This window comes from Chelonoidis abingdonii, chromosome 22 (genome assembly GCF_003597395.2).
Source record: "Chelonoidis abingdonii isolate Lonesome George chromosome 22, CheloAbing_2.0, whole genome shotgun sequence".
Classification (NCBI taxonomy): domain Eukaryota; kingdom Metazoa; phylum Chordata; order Testudines; family Testudinidae; genus Chelonoidis; species Chelonoidis abingdonii.
In genome coordinates, this window is record NC_133790.1 from 17,006,557 (window position 1) to 17,021,064 (window position 14,508).

At 42.3% G+C, this 14,508-nt stretch overlaps 1 protein-coding gene across 1 annotated transcript in view; it reads left to right on the forward strand.

The window, feature by feature from the left end:
- The window catches only part of ARVCF (ARVCF delta catenin family member), a 449,379-nt gene that overhangs the window by 319,354 nt on the left and 115,517 nt on the right, over positions 1-14,508 (forward strand). Inside the window, 1 exon segment of the mRNA XM_075060041.1 lies at positions 9,637-10,241. Within this exon segment, the coding sequence (XP_074916142.1) occupies positions 9,637-10,241 (605 nt within the window).

Consider the following 14,508-nt stretch of genomic DNA (forward strand, 5'->3'; position numbering starts at 1 on the left):
AGAGGATATGACAGTGTATGGATATGCTAATTTAGTACATCCCCCTAGAAGACTACCACTAGCAAGATTCTGAAGGAGTTGCTGTCACCCCAGTGGCTTAAAATAGTGACTCTAGCCCTGCTTCAAGTGGACGCTCACTTTTTTTTTTGCACCCCTTTTAAAAGAACAGTATTTCTACACTAGAATTAGGACTGTCTTCAGCCACATAAATGTTAAATCTATTTTATGTAATGTTTAATGCATTACTTTAATAAAAGTGGTATTAAAAATTGACATGGTTCCTTTTTTAGGTCTATATATACATGCTCCGCATCCCGCTCCCCACACCTCTGTCTGTCAGCCAGCAGCTCATTACCTTGCCTTGCAACTCCCCCCAAATGCTATACAAAATGGGCTCTAGCCCAATTTAACCCTTCCCTCATCTGCGACTTTACTCCTACCATGCACTGGTACAGATCATGTTCCACTCACCACCTCATGCATTACAAACCTACTTTCCTCCCATGTTCCAGTCAGTTTCCCTCCAGCTTTCCAGGCAAACCATCAGTCTCTAGTTCACTTCTGCCCCATTTTTCCTCCCCAGTGTAGGTCTCCAACTGGAGGCTCTGATGCCTTCCTCCATTAGACAGGAGCTTCAGAGTATGCCTACACTAGGCTTTTTACCTGGAGTTAATTGATTGCCAGTGAGCTTGCGATAGTTAACATGTTAGTGTTTTTTCCGAACTACAACCCTTTGTTCTTTGCCTTAGGCTGAGCCCTCATACCTGGGGCAAGGCTTCCTTTCACCCTCACAGCAGGGAATGTTCTGGGAAGTGCCAGGCCAGCCACTTCCCCCAACAGCTTTCCTTCAAGCGAGCAGCCATGCCAGGCTGACTAAGACACTGCATTCAGCATCATAAAAACCAGAGAACCCAACGATCTGCTCCTCCACCAGCCAAATGCATTCGAGGAGCTTTCCAGGGTCCCACTTCCTACCATGGGATACCGCTTCGAAGACTGTTTCGGCTGTGTTTCTGTGACTGGCATGACTAACTCACGCTGGTATTACTTGATTTGATGTTCTATTTAGAACATGCTTTTGGGTTCCACAGATTGAGTGCATTTTTACTTTTAGATTTTGGATTCCTTTTCATAGAAGATTAGGAAGATTAGTCCAACCCCCTGCTCAAAGCAGGAACAACTCCAACTAAATCATCCCAGCCAGGGCTTTGTCAAGCCAGGCCTTAAAAACCTCCACCACCTCCTTAGGTAACCCATTCCAGTGCTTCACCACCCTTCTAGTGAAATAGTATTTCCTAATATCCAACCTAGACCTCCCCCACTGCAACTTGAGACCATTGCTCGTTGTTCTGTTGTCTACCACCACCGAGAACGGCTTAGCTCCTTCCTCTTTGGAATCCCCTTTCTGGTAGTTGAAGGCTTTATTCACTTCAATTTTGCATTTGAGACTTTGGAGCTAGAATTGAAATGTAGTGGCTCCTGCACAATACTGTTCCCTTGTGCTTTCTTTTATACCTGCTGTTTCAGAGACATAATATGCTACTGTCTTTCTCAAAGTATAATTAAAGTAAACAGTCTCAACTCATAGGCACTGAAATTTGACCATGTGCTTTTCCTTTCTTCTTGTTCAAAACCTCTTATTGCAGTGAGTTGTGTTAAGAAGAAGGGTTCATAGAACTCAATAATTGCCATCTTTTAAATGGAGAAAACTTCCCTTCATTCCCCTTTTTGAAATGTACTTTCTGTGATTGCTCTCCAAACTCTCTCGTTGTTTAATGTACGTACCTTCCTGCTTTGGTCTTTGCATCTCATTCACGGCACAAAGGATGTATCTAATATACTCCATCTCAACTTTACGGTCTCTCCTGGAAGGCAAATATCTAGCATGTTAAAACAGTGAAGGTCACCTTGGGGAGGAGCTACCACATTTAGTTTCTAGCATAGGAACGCTGCAGCAGATTAAATGAAGCCTGTTCTTCAGTGGTTGAAGAGCACTTAATAAAGTAAGCCAAATTATTTGTGTGTGTGTGTGTGTGTGTGTGCTTTTCTCTATTTCTGGATATTCTCATCAGCATTGGAATGCTAAATGTTTTCCAAGAGAGATTTTGATCCTATTTTTGCATAAAACAATGTACCTATATTTTTAAATAGGCTTCTTTGTTTGCTTTTTGTGTTTAAAAATAAAAGCTGTCTGAGAACATGCACACTCTGCCTCATGCTTTTCAGTTCTCACCAGGGACCTGATCTTGCAAAGTGCTGACTACCTTCTCCTCCTATTGTGGGGATTGAAAGTGCTTGTGATTTAAGCCCTAGATTCCTGAGGTGCCACTTAGCCCCATAGTGCAGCCATACACTTAAGCAGAGTTGTTTGAAAGGGCTTTAAGGGAAGGTAGGTACTGCAGCTGGAATGAGTTTCAGTAGGAGTGGAGTACTTCACTCACATAGGCCTCTTGGAAAATGTCAAGGTTAAGTGGAAAAGGGCGAAAGTTTGAGCCTCTTTTTGAAACTCTGCAGGGTCAGTTCTTACCCAGCATTTAACAGAAAGGTAAAGCCTTGAATCCATTTGGCCTGATGATGATTTTACAGTCTGTAGTTCAAAAATAAGCACTTGGAAATGTCAAAATGTTTTTATCCTTGAGTGCTTCCTTCTTTCCTGTTTCTATTTTATGACACAATTTCAGCAAAATCTCGTCTTGTCAGTTTCTATAAGATATTTAATTTATCTGAGCTGTGTGTGTTGGTTTTTTATTTGTTTTTTTTTTTTTTTTTAAACCCACACCATGGAATGTAGGAATTATAAGCACTACGTAATCAAGTGGGGTTCGTTTGTACAAAGCCAAACCATTTAAACAAAATCCTGCTAGGATCTTCCTCTGTATTAATGTTTGCACGTCACACACTTTGAGGAGCTAATATGCACTGTGAGCTTATCTATCCAATCACCTCTACTTTGGGGTCATTTACAATAATTGTGGTAGCTTTTCAGTTTTTTCTCATTTGCTGTTCCTGTGACTTCAAGGCAGGAAAGTAAAGCAAGAAGGAAAGGAAAACATGCAGGTTTTTGAAGTATAAATGGTTTTGTTGGAAAATGCATTTCCAGAAAGAACTGGAGGAAATATTGTCACACTACATCGGCCTCAAATTAAATATCAAAAATTTTCACCTTGTAAACAGTGGCAAGGCTGACAAATACACAATTTAATTGATTTTTCTAAAAAAAAAAAAATTATCTCGCTGGATTTGAAATACAATTTTCAAAAGTGCACACCGGGATGTTTGCACAAATGCTTATTGTATGGCAAGCTCGGATGTAAATCTGCAGCACTCCAGCATGCTGTGGGGTACTAGCTGTCCACGTGGACAGCACACTAGGGAACTTTAAGTGCACAACAGCAGGGTTCACATGGACAGCTGAGCGTGTGGCACACTGGAGTGTGGTAGATTTCCATCCCACTTTGCTTCACACCAACTCATAATTTAGACCTGCCCTAATTTAGAAAGCCTAAAACTCACATTTGAAAGTGATTCAGGAGCTCCTTTTTGGCAATGATTGTTAGACTTCCTTAGTCAATGCTGAGCAGAGCAATACCCAAATACCTTTTGAAATTGGGATTTAGGCACTTTTGAAAATTCTACCCTGCTTTAATTTAAGTCAAACCTAGATTAGATAAGGGATTCTCAGTCTGGAGGTTGCGAACAAGCTCTAGGGAGCTGAAACCAGCTTTTCTTTATGGAGAATTGTCCCAAAGTCTTTTTCTGATGTACCATGGATTCACAGTATGGAAAAGGCTAAAAACTTCTAGACTAGGTAATCTATCCAAAAACTACATTTTGAATGTCTTCCTGAGTGGAGCCTTTAGGCATTCACATAATACAAATTGTAGACCTTCCAGGATAAGAGTTGACCAGTATGAAGGAACCCCACTTTTTGCACCCAGTAGGATTGCCCTTGCTGTCTTTCAGTACCACTGTTCTACAGCCAAAATGCTTCTGAAATAAATATACTCAAACTTTACTAATTCTGGGTCACTGAGAACGAAAATGATGCTTAAAATTGTTGAATGGCTCTAGTCTAGCTGTTGGGCTCCAGACTACAGCAGTGGAATCTCCTGGCAGGTGGTGGTAGGGTTTCCATGTTCCATGAACATCAAAAGGATCTTGTCCCATTCTTCTTCATGGAAGATGATCTTGTAGCCTGCAACAACATTGATGGTGTGGTGGCAGCTCTCAACATCGTTCACGATCCAGATGAGTGGAGACTGTTCATTGATTCATCGAAGACGAGTCTTAAAGCTGTTTTGCTGCATAATGGCAATGTTTTGCCATCAATTCCAGTTGGTCATGCAGTCCATATGAAGGAAACCTATGACAACATGAAACAACTTTTGAGGTGCATAAACTATGACCAACATCAGTGGCAGCTTTGTGGCGATTTGAAGGTTGTTGCTCTCTTGCTTGGTCTGCAGACTGGATACACAAAGTACTGCTGTTTTCTCTGCGAATGGGATAGTCGTGCAAGAGATTCCCACTACATCAAGAAAGATTGGCCACTCCGACAGTCATTGGAGCCTGGGAGGAAAAGTGTTCAGCATCCACCACTTGTTGAATCAAGGAAGATTTTGTTACCACCCTTACACATCAAGCTGGGTCTGATGAAGAACTTTGTCAAGGCCATTGACAAAACACAAGCAGCTTTCAGGTACCTCCGTGGAAAATTTCCAAGGTTAAGTGAAGCTAAGATAAAGGAAGGTGTCTTTGTTGGTCCTCAGATTCGTGAACTTCTTCGAGATGATGCATTTGACCATGCACTGCGTGGCAAGGAAAAGACGGCATGGAAAGCCTTCCAGTTAGTGGCAATAAATTTTCTCGGAAACAACAAGGCAGACAACTACAGGTTGTTGGTGGAAAACCTCCTCAAGGCATACAAAAGCCTTGGTTGCAACATGTCACTAAAGATACATTTTTTGCACTCTCATCTAGATTTTTTTCCACCGAACTGCGGAGCAGTGAGCGACGAGCACGGCGAGCGATTTCACCAGGACATTGCAACAATGGAGAAACGCTATCAGGGCAAATGGAGCCCATCAATGCTTGCAGACTATTGCTGGACAGTGACAAGAGATGCTCCATTTAATGAATACAAGAGACAAGCCAAGAAGCGCCGAGTAGACACTGAATAGGACTAAACTATGTACATAATAGTTTTTTGCCTTTTGTTTCATAATAAATTTTATTTATATAACCCTTTTGCTGATTTTTAAAGTGTTACATAAACAGGATAGGTGAAATATTATCATGTAAAGCAACCATAAACACATGAAAAGACCTAGGTTTACAATTTATGATTAAAACTCTACTATCTACACAATATACATAGACATAAAATGTAAAAACTTAAATATCTTAGAAACAGTAGCCAATCAGTTGTTTTAATTGTCATATTTGAATTCAGCACATCAAAATACATAATAAATACCACATTTTATCTCTGAAGCAGACGACTTCTCAAAAATTGTAGACCAGTGTATTCAGAAATCTTTTTAAAATCACTTTAACCCTCTCTCTCACTGTATCTTGTTTCTGGATTCTGCTCTGAAAGTTCAAGACCACCAAAAACTGTAATCTAGTATGTTGTGTGTGGCTGCTGTAGAAAAGTCCCCACATGCACCGATCCTGAGAGATTGTTTTCTAGCACTTTAATGTAGTTTTGTGTTTGGAGTTGAAGAGGATGGTACTGAAATGTGGTGCCTACTTTCATGTCCAGATACTAACAGCCACCTAAGTTATTTGTGGTACTTATTTTAACCCATGCTCTTTTTTTCTGTAGAAATTCCTTTAATTGGATGACACTGATGTTAATACGTAAGACTTCTGATTGTGTTATATAAATACCATGAAACAAGAAATGAACTGCCAGATCCTATTAATTCGGTGAAACTATTATTTCTCTTTTAGATGTGGTGCTCTTTCTTTTAGCTTACCAGAACGCAAGAAGACTAAGCTTCAAGGAGGATACTAATTACTAAGGCAAACCCTCAGGATGCTGAGGAAATCTCCTTCAGCTCTTGTTCTAATGACAGAAAAGATCGTGCTGATATCTGACTATGCATCATTCAGCTCGTGATGCTGTTTAATTATGCTGTTGGTGGGGAGCCATTCTTGCTGTTTTACAGACTTACAGGACTTCATTATTTCATTAGGTTGAAGTATCATTTGATTGCAGATGTCTCTGGAAAAAACGCTGTTTGGGTGAAATTTTCATGTTCACACTTTCTGTGTCAAAACATCTGGCTGGAGGATATGTCTGGAGCTGCTTCAAAAGATGTGTTCTAGTATTGTATTGTTTTTGCAGTGGTTTGGCTAATCTGGTCAGTGATCGATATTTTTTAATCAGAGGCTGTAGATCAAAATCTCTCAATTTCGGCTTCTGAGCCATTGAACATACCAGAAACAGATTTAATATGTGCCATTTTACTCCATGTGCACACAGTACTGTGCAGTTTAGAGTAAGAAAAGTGTAACGTACTTACACTTACCCTTTTACCTCTCTCCATAGTTTCTGGTATTTGGTTTTAAAAACTCTTTTTTATGTTTGTTCTTTTCCAGTGGGTAATACAAGCTAGTGTATGTACTCTCTCTCTCACCCCAGTATTTCTGATGACAGAAATTAACATGACTCTATAATCTCCTTATATGAGCAGCAATATCTTCCTTAATGCTAGCATAGCTTTCAGAATAGTGCATATTAGCCAATTGCTACTGCAGGTCTAACAGGAATGTTTCACTTTCTCCTTTTTGTGGGTTACCCATATTCTGGAAGAGAGAGATCTTCATGCTTCAGAGCTTAAACCAACGTTTGTTGGGGGTTAGGCGGAAACTTTCCCTAGGGACAGATTATGCCCGCACTTCTATGGCAGGGTTTCTTGCATCTCCTCTGAAGCAGCTTTTACTGGTCTATTGTGATAATTGGACCACAGTTCATCTTCGTGGTAAGCTCTGCTGTAAAAAGTTAGTAAAAGTTCATAAGATGTCACAATAACCTATGAGAAACGTTGATGAGAAAAGGTGCAAAAGTGAGACAGACTGAATTAGTCCAAACAGAAAGACCAACTGATGTAATTCAGAGTTTATGATAAGACCATGAGCAAGAGAAATGTGGGATCTGGAATCAATAAACCAAAACTGGTGTGTCAGAAATTAGGCCCATTGGGGAACAAAATAAGGGAAGATGGATTATTCTGCCCAATGCTCACTTTTGGAGTTCTTAAAAAGAAAGACCTTGGGAGACAAATTGGCTATTGGAATAGGCTTCACCATCATAGCTGCCATGCTCATTGACTCCTGGGACTCTGGCCTTTCTTCATTCTGATGCTGAAAAATGTCCTGAGCAGACTGGGCCAGAGAGAGGGTCCCAGGTAACACTGCCACCTGCATGGGCTCCAGCTGAAACCCAAACACCACTTGGGTTGTGAGATTTTATTCTGACTCCTACCCTCCTTTCCCCACTATATTTCTTCTCTCTCCTAGCCCTCTCTTTTTTCCATATAATGAAAGTCTGGTTTAGCTGACAAGACTATATTTTGCAATGCAGCTGTAAGCCCATGACCAGAAAGAGGCAGCTGATGCAATGCGCTAAACAGCTGGAAGCTGGTATAAGTTTGTCAGGTCTCAGGGTTGCTAAGACAAGACCATGTGACGTGCCTGCTGTTTTCACCAAGGAGGTTGAAAATTAGTCAACACCAGAGACAAACTGTTTTTTCCATCTTTGCTGTTCTATTTCTGACCCCTTTATGTATGTTGGTCTTGTTTTGCCTTCTAGGAAATAAGATTGGACTTCAGCAAAAGCAGTAATGACAGCTTTAGCCTATTTCAATTAACTTTCTCTTTTTCCCAAAAGGACAGTTATTACCATCTTTGTCAGACCGTCTCTTTGATGGTATCAAACTGTGTTTTCCTTCTCAATCAGGGGTGGGCAAACTATGGCCTGTGGGCCGTATCTGGCCCATGAACAATTTTAAGCCGGCCTGCGAACTCCTGCTGGGGAGCGAGTTCTGGGGCTTGCTCTGGTCTGACGATCCAGCCAAGGCATTTGGTTGGGGGGCCTAACCATGTAGCTTGGCCCCACTCCGGTGCTCCAGCCGGGGCTCTGGGTCGGGGGCCACACCATGTGGTTCAGCCCCACTCCAGCACTCCAGCTGGGGTGCTGGATCGGGGGCCACACTATGCGGCTCCCGGAAGCCATGGCATGGCCCTGCTCTGGCTCCTACACGCTCTAATGGCCCCTCCCATGCTGCACAGGAGCTGCAGAGGCAGTGTCTGCAGATGGGGCAGCATGCCCGCCTGGCCACACCTCTGTGTAGGAGCAGGAGAAAGGGAGTTGCCACTGCTTCTGGGAACTGCTTGAAGTAAGCGCCACTCAGAGCCTGCACCCCAAGCCTCTCCCCATTCCCCAACCCCCAATCCCCTCCTGCTCTCCATACCCCTCAATTCCATCTCAGTGTCCCCTCCTGCATCCCAAACCTCTCATCCCCAGCCCCACCCCAGAACTCGCACCCCCATCCGGAACCTGCACCCTGCCCCTCCTGCTTTCCTAACCCCTCAGTCCCAGCCCAGAGCACCTTCCTACACCTCAGACTCCTCATCCCCAGCCTGCACCACCAACCAGAGCCCTCACCCCCTCCCGCACCCCAACCCCAATTATGTGAGCATTCATGGCCTGCCATACAATTTGTATTCCCAGATGTGGCCCTCAGGCCAAAAAGTTTGCTCACCCCTGTTCTAAATACTCTCTCCAGCTAAAGAGAAGAAGGGATATTGTTAACATGAAAGCTTTTATTTAATAGTTAGGGCATTTGAAATGTAAAGTGTTTCTGTACCTTTAATGAAGGTTCTTAGTATGTTGGCCATAGTGCTACACTGGCTGAAATTTCTGTATGCCAAACCCTGAATCTTGTTTAACCGTTTAATGTTGGACTGTGACTGCGTCATGTCTCTACCTTTGACTCTTTTGGTCTCCTTTTTATTTATATTTTAATGTCTTTTTGGATGATCAGTGTGAAATACTCAAACAGTCTAAACCCACTTGGGGTTGGAATAAACAGGATTTATAAGGAGGAAAAAATCGTATGAAAACAAAAGTAATATTGTGCATAAACATAACCTCAATAGAAGTGTCTGAAACTGCAAAAGTTCAGCTAGATAGGTACGGTTTGGGATGGCTGCAATAATGAAAGTCTTACACTGATGGCAATCTAAAATAACTCCATGTAATTGAGAGCAGTCAATGGTTTTTTGTAGGGGTTTGGTATGAGGGCTAGAGGAGTGGAGCTTAAGGGAGAAAAAGTTGTATTAATTATAACTAGAACATTAACCTTAAATTCTGTCCCCTTTGACTCTCCACCTTCATATAAGATGGGTTTTCTAATTGCTAAAACAGCATCCTAAGGCTGGTATGGAATCTTATTAGTCAGTTAGATAACCTAGTGCCTGCCAGGATTTCACATGCAGTATGTTTTCCAGTGTCTTTCCTAGTCTAGTTTTAGATCTCCTCACTAGAAACTTCCCTTGTACTCATCCTAAAACTTAGAGCCAGACAGAAGGAAAACATTAACATCTGTATTGGTTTCTGCTTCACAGGTCACAAAAATGGTCAAAACAGTCACCACTAGAACAGTACGCCAGGTCCCCCTGGGGCCCGATGGCCTGCCGGTAATGGACAGCTCCTCTCCTATGGGCAGCTACACAGATTCAATAGACAGAAGATACATGAAGAATGGTGAGCGTTACATCACACCACAAGCTTCGTCCACATTGACCAGATCTTACAATAGCTACGATTCTTATCCTGACGGCCACGACAGCCAGTATCGCCCTTTTATCAGCCACGATGGCTATGGAGATCTAGCTGACAATTATGGCAGCTTGTCCCGTGGCATCAACTACCGTCCTCGCTATGCCTACATACCAGGAAACAGTTACCGGCCAGAGGATGGTAGTTTCACCTTGCCAAGCAGGAGGGATAACTATGGTCCCGTCGCCCAGCCCCAAGTGCCAACAGGCAGCAACATTGACTTGAATCGCTCCCAGCCAGAACGTTTCCAGCCAGAGCCTTATGGGTTGGAGGACGATAATCGCAGCCTTGGGGTAGATGATGAAGGGTATGAACTGGACCCAGATTACTCCACAGTGAACCGAAGGACATCTGCAGGGGTGCCTGAGAGGGAGAGACCTCACAAAGGAAGGTAAAATCCTGCGGTCGAATGGTTGCGATCCTGTCTGCAGCTATTTTAGTGATTTATTTTAAGCTTAAAATGTTAACCTCTAATAATCTGCATAAGCTTCAAGAGTGACTGAGCAGCAGAAACAGCCACAATTGCAGTCAGTGTGGTCTTTCCTTGAACAGCTAACCTTTTATAATCACAATGACCTAATATAAGCAAAAAAAAGGAATGAGTGTAGAACTCTAGCTTGGGTTTCCAACTCAGTGCTGGTTCTGGATGTGGAGATGGACTTTCCCAAAGGAATTCTGTCTCCACCAGTCAATGTTCTTACAGTCCTTCCCTGGAATCCTGAGGGACAGGGAGATTGAGTGGGATCCTTTGGAGAAAAGTTGGCTCCCATGAGGCAGTGGGCTTTTCTGGGGAAGACCAGCTTGCTTACCACAAACCAGATAGAGACCCTGCAATACATAAGTCACCAAACACTATGTGAAAAATGATTATATGTATGCTCTGTGTGTAAGGATCCTTTCCCCAAATTGCAGGGCAGCTTAGTTTTAGATTATATTTAGAAAGAAAAAGTGCTGACTCTTATAAAGGGCTAAGTTGCATTTTTATTTGTAAAGAGACAGTTTGTGACTATATTGTGTTGTCTTCCCCCATCCAGAACCAGGGGGAAAATGGACTGGTACATTTGTGAGAATTTTGACAGGGTCCAAATGTATCAGTCTCCCAAACAGGAATGTTAAAATTAACTGTCTAGTTACAGTCTTAAGAGATTTAGGGCCTGTCATTCCCTGTTGCTGAAGGAATACCTCTTCAAATAAGTACACTCCGGTGAGAGATGCAGCACACTCTGCTCCAGTTGAACCCAACTGGGAGATAAGGGTGCTCAGCACTTCATAGGAAGTGCATGTAAATTGGGCCATTATTTAGTACTGTCAAATCACACGAAGGGAAGAAGACAACATGTGTATTACCCTTAACACGACTATAGAGGCTGGTCACAAATTGCTTCTGCTCTAGCCACTTTCCTGGGAGATGTTCTGCTTTCTCTCTCAGCCTACGTTTTGCTAAGCATTCTGGAACTCCTGTCGTCCACATGGAGCTTGCAGAAACTGGTTCTTGCGAGAAGAATCATGCTTGGGAGCAAGGGATTTCTTTTCAGTTGAAATCACTCACTCGCTTTCTAAACTTGAAAGTGTGTGTCGTTTCTAGCTATGACACATACTGACCTCTCATTTGTTGTGTCCCCCCCGCCCCCTTTCTGGGTTGACTTAGGGTATGTCTACACTACCTGCCAGATCGGCGGCTAGTGATCGATCTGTTGGGGATCGATTTAGCGTATCTCATCTAGACACGCTAAATCGATCCCCGAACGTGCTCCCCGTCAACTCTGGAACTCCATCACTGCGAGAGGTAGAAGCAGAGTCGAAGGGGGAGCAGCAGCCATCGATCAAGTGCTGCGAGGACACGAAGTAAGTCAATCTGAGATACATCGACTTCAGCTATGCTATTCTTGTAGCTAAAGTTGCGTATCTTAAATCGATCCCACCCTCCCAGTGTAGACCAGGCCTTAGTTAGAATACAAGCCTGGTCCATCTCTGGAGGATGTGTGCTTAATTTCCATTATTTCTTATTTAAAATAAGTTTAAAATCTTGAGTACAGTAACCTGGGTCTAGTTCCATCAGCCCCTCCATTGGAGATTCCTTCTGAAGACACACACAAGCAAATGCCACCAAACTGGCACCAACCAACAAACAAACAGAAAAGAAGCCAGAGCTGTACAGGAGCCTCTGGAAATTCTAAGTGATGCAAGCCTGCAGTCTCACAGACTAGCTCTTTCTCTCACACTTAGGCCTGGTCTACACTAGGGGGGCGGAATCAATCTAAGATATGCAACATCAGGTATGAGAATAGTGTAGCTGAAGTCAACATATCTTAGATTGACTTACTTCGCGTCCTCGCGGCGCTGGATCGATGGCCGCTGCTCCCCCGTTGACTCTGCGTCTGCCTCTTGTAGCAGTGGAGTTCTGGAGTCGATGGGGAGTGCGTTCGGGGGTCAGTTTATCGCGTCTAGATGAGACGCGATAGATTGATCACTACCCGCCGACATACCCTTGCATACGTTGGGGGTTGAAATGAATTGATCTTCCAAACTTGAATAACCTCTCTTATCTCGAGGGGCGGCGGAAAGAATTTTTTTATAGCCCTTGTTAAAAGCTGTCAGGTAACAGGGGACTTTAATTTTTGTTACCACATTGCAAACTGCATGCAGGATGAATATCTAAATACTCTTTTGGAACCTATCAGTTTTGCGTTTTCAAAAGTTTGAAACATCTCCTTTGATTTATTGTTCCACAACAGTCTTGTTAGGACCAATTTACAGTTTTTGTTTTGCATTTCTTTTGTTGTTTTTCCATATTTAATATGATCAAGGGGCTTTGACAAGCAATTAATCTGAATGTGGCAGTAAAGTTTAGATCGTGAAAACATAAGAGGGGTGAATGAGGTCATCTACATAAAATGGTTGCTCTTAAACATTTACAACTGCTGAAAGAAATATTTAAACAATTAAACCTACATCTCAGGTATGCTCTTGATCTAGAAGAAGCTAGCGACAACAAATAGTGCTTCATGTTTAATGATGAAGCCCCAAAGTAAGTAATGCGTGATTACAGCTTTTTAATTCTCTTCAGTCTTTTCATCTTACAAGTACAGTTACTGCCTGTCAAGCTGTCTGGAGTGGCTCACAGCCAAGAGTGCCAACCTCAGGGCAGACACCCCAAACTGTTGGTGTCTTCTGTCATTAGTTTTCACCAACCCAGTAACAAATGTGAACTCCTAGATCACTGAAACAGTCTTACCATGGAATCACAGACAGTCCCCTTGAGATTTTCAGTGTATCTTGACACCCAGGCAAGCTGGACTTTGTGATTAATGGTCACTTACACCAAAAATCGCAAAATATTCAAGCTACTTCCAGACCCAAAAGACCAGTCACTTGCCCCAGATGAATTTGTACCTTAGATTTCACACCAAAGACAACACTGGTAGCCAGTCCTGTAATACATTTAACTAAAGGTTTATTAAGTAGGAGGAAGAAGTGAGAGGTTTTTTACAGATTAAAGCAAGCAATAATATACACATGAAGGAGTTTGTCTGCTATTCAAAAAGTGTCAGATGTAGTAATCTGTCAGCACTGAATGTCTTTTTACGGCTTAACCTAGGTCAACAAACTTTTATATTTTATCTTGTAGCATGGAAAACAGACATTACAAGTAAGATTAATGCATGTAGCAACTTAAAGCATTTTATAGACTCTAAATGCATTCTTACAAGTCTAACACCTATCTTGAACAATATTATCATATAGGTGAGCTGGTCTGGTTTCCAGTTATGAATTTGTCAGTGCTCCACTGATGCCTGCAGACTAGGTAAGAGCTGGCACCTGGTTTATGGGCACTGTGATGCTGGTAAAAGCTAATAAATCGATGGCACTTGAAGCTGAAATCCTCTAAGCGTAGAATAGGATGATGACAGCAATAGAAGCTTCCTCGCATAGCTCAACAATTGTGCCTCAAAGAAGACTTGGAGGGATCCTTTTAAATTTGAGAAAAGATGTCAGGTTAGTTTTCATGCCCATTCAGTCTTAGACTGTCTGTTGAAACTACCACCCGAGGTTGCAGACTATGGTGGCAATTTGTGCTGTGGATATTTATTCTCTAGAAATAGGAGCAAGGTCAAGCTTCTTTTTATACAGGCCATTGATTGGCCCTGAGATGTTCAATAGTCCTTTTTCCATTTAGGTCTAAATAAGTAGTGATGGAAGTATCTGATAATACTTTTAATAGCCAGTCTTTGGCAATAACCCATACCTGATTCTTTAGAGGAAGGCAAATCCCAAGGTAATATGTAGTTACTGGCGCAATGTTGCAAATAGTGGAAAAATTAAAGGATAAAAGCACGTTGTGAGCAATTCATCTTCATCTGCAGGTAGAATAAAGAAGATTGAGGTTGGTGGTACCTATTCTTCACACTCCCTACCAGATTTCTCTCAGCACAGTGTTGTATGAGCGCAAGACATACAATGATCCTCATCGATACCTTCAGGGAAGGTACTGCTCACGGAAAAATGCCAGGGAAGGGGTATTAAATAGGGGAATAGCTGATCCCAAACCAAAGTAGACCTGGAATTAATCACTTCCACAAGAGAAACTATAAAAACTTGTGTACAGAGGAGGAAATTGGAACAAATCTAACCCTTCTGAATTGGCTTCTTTAAGACTG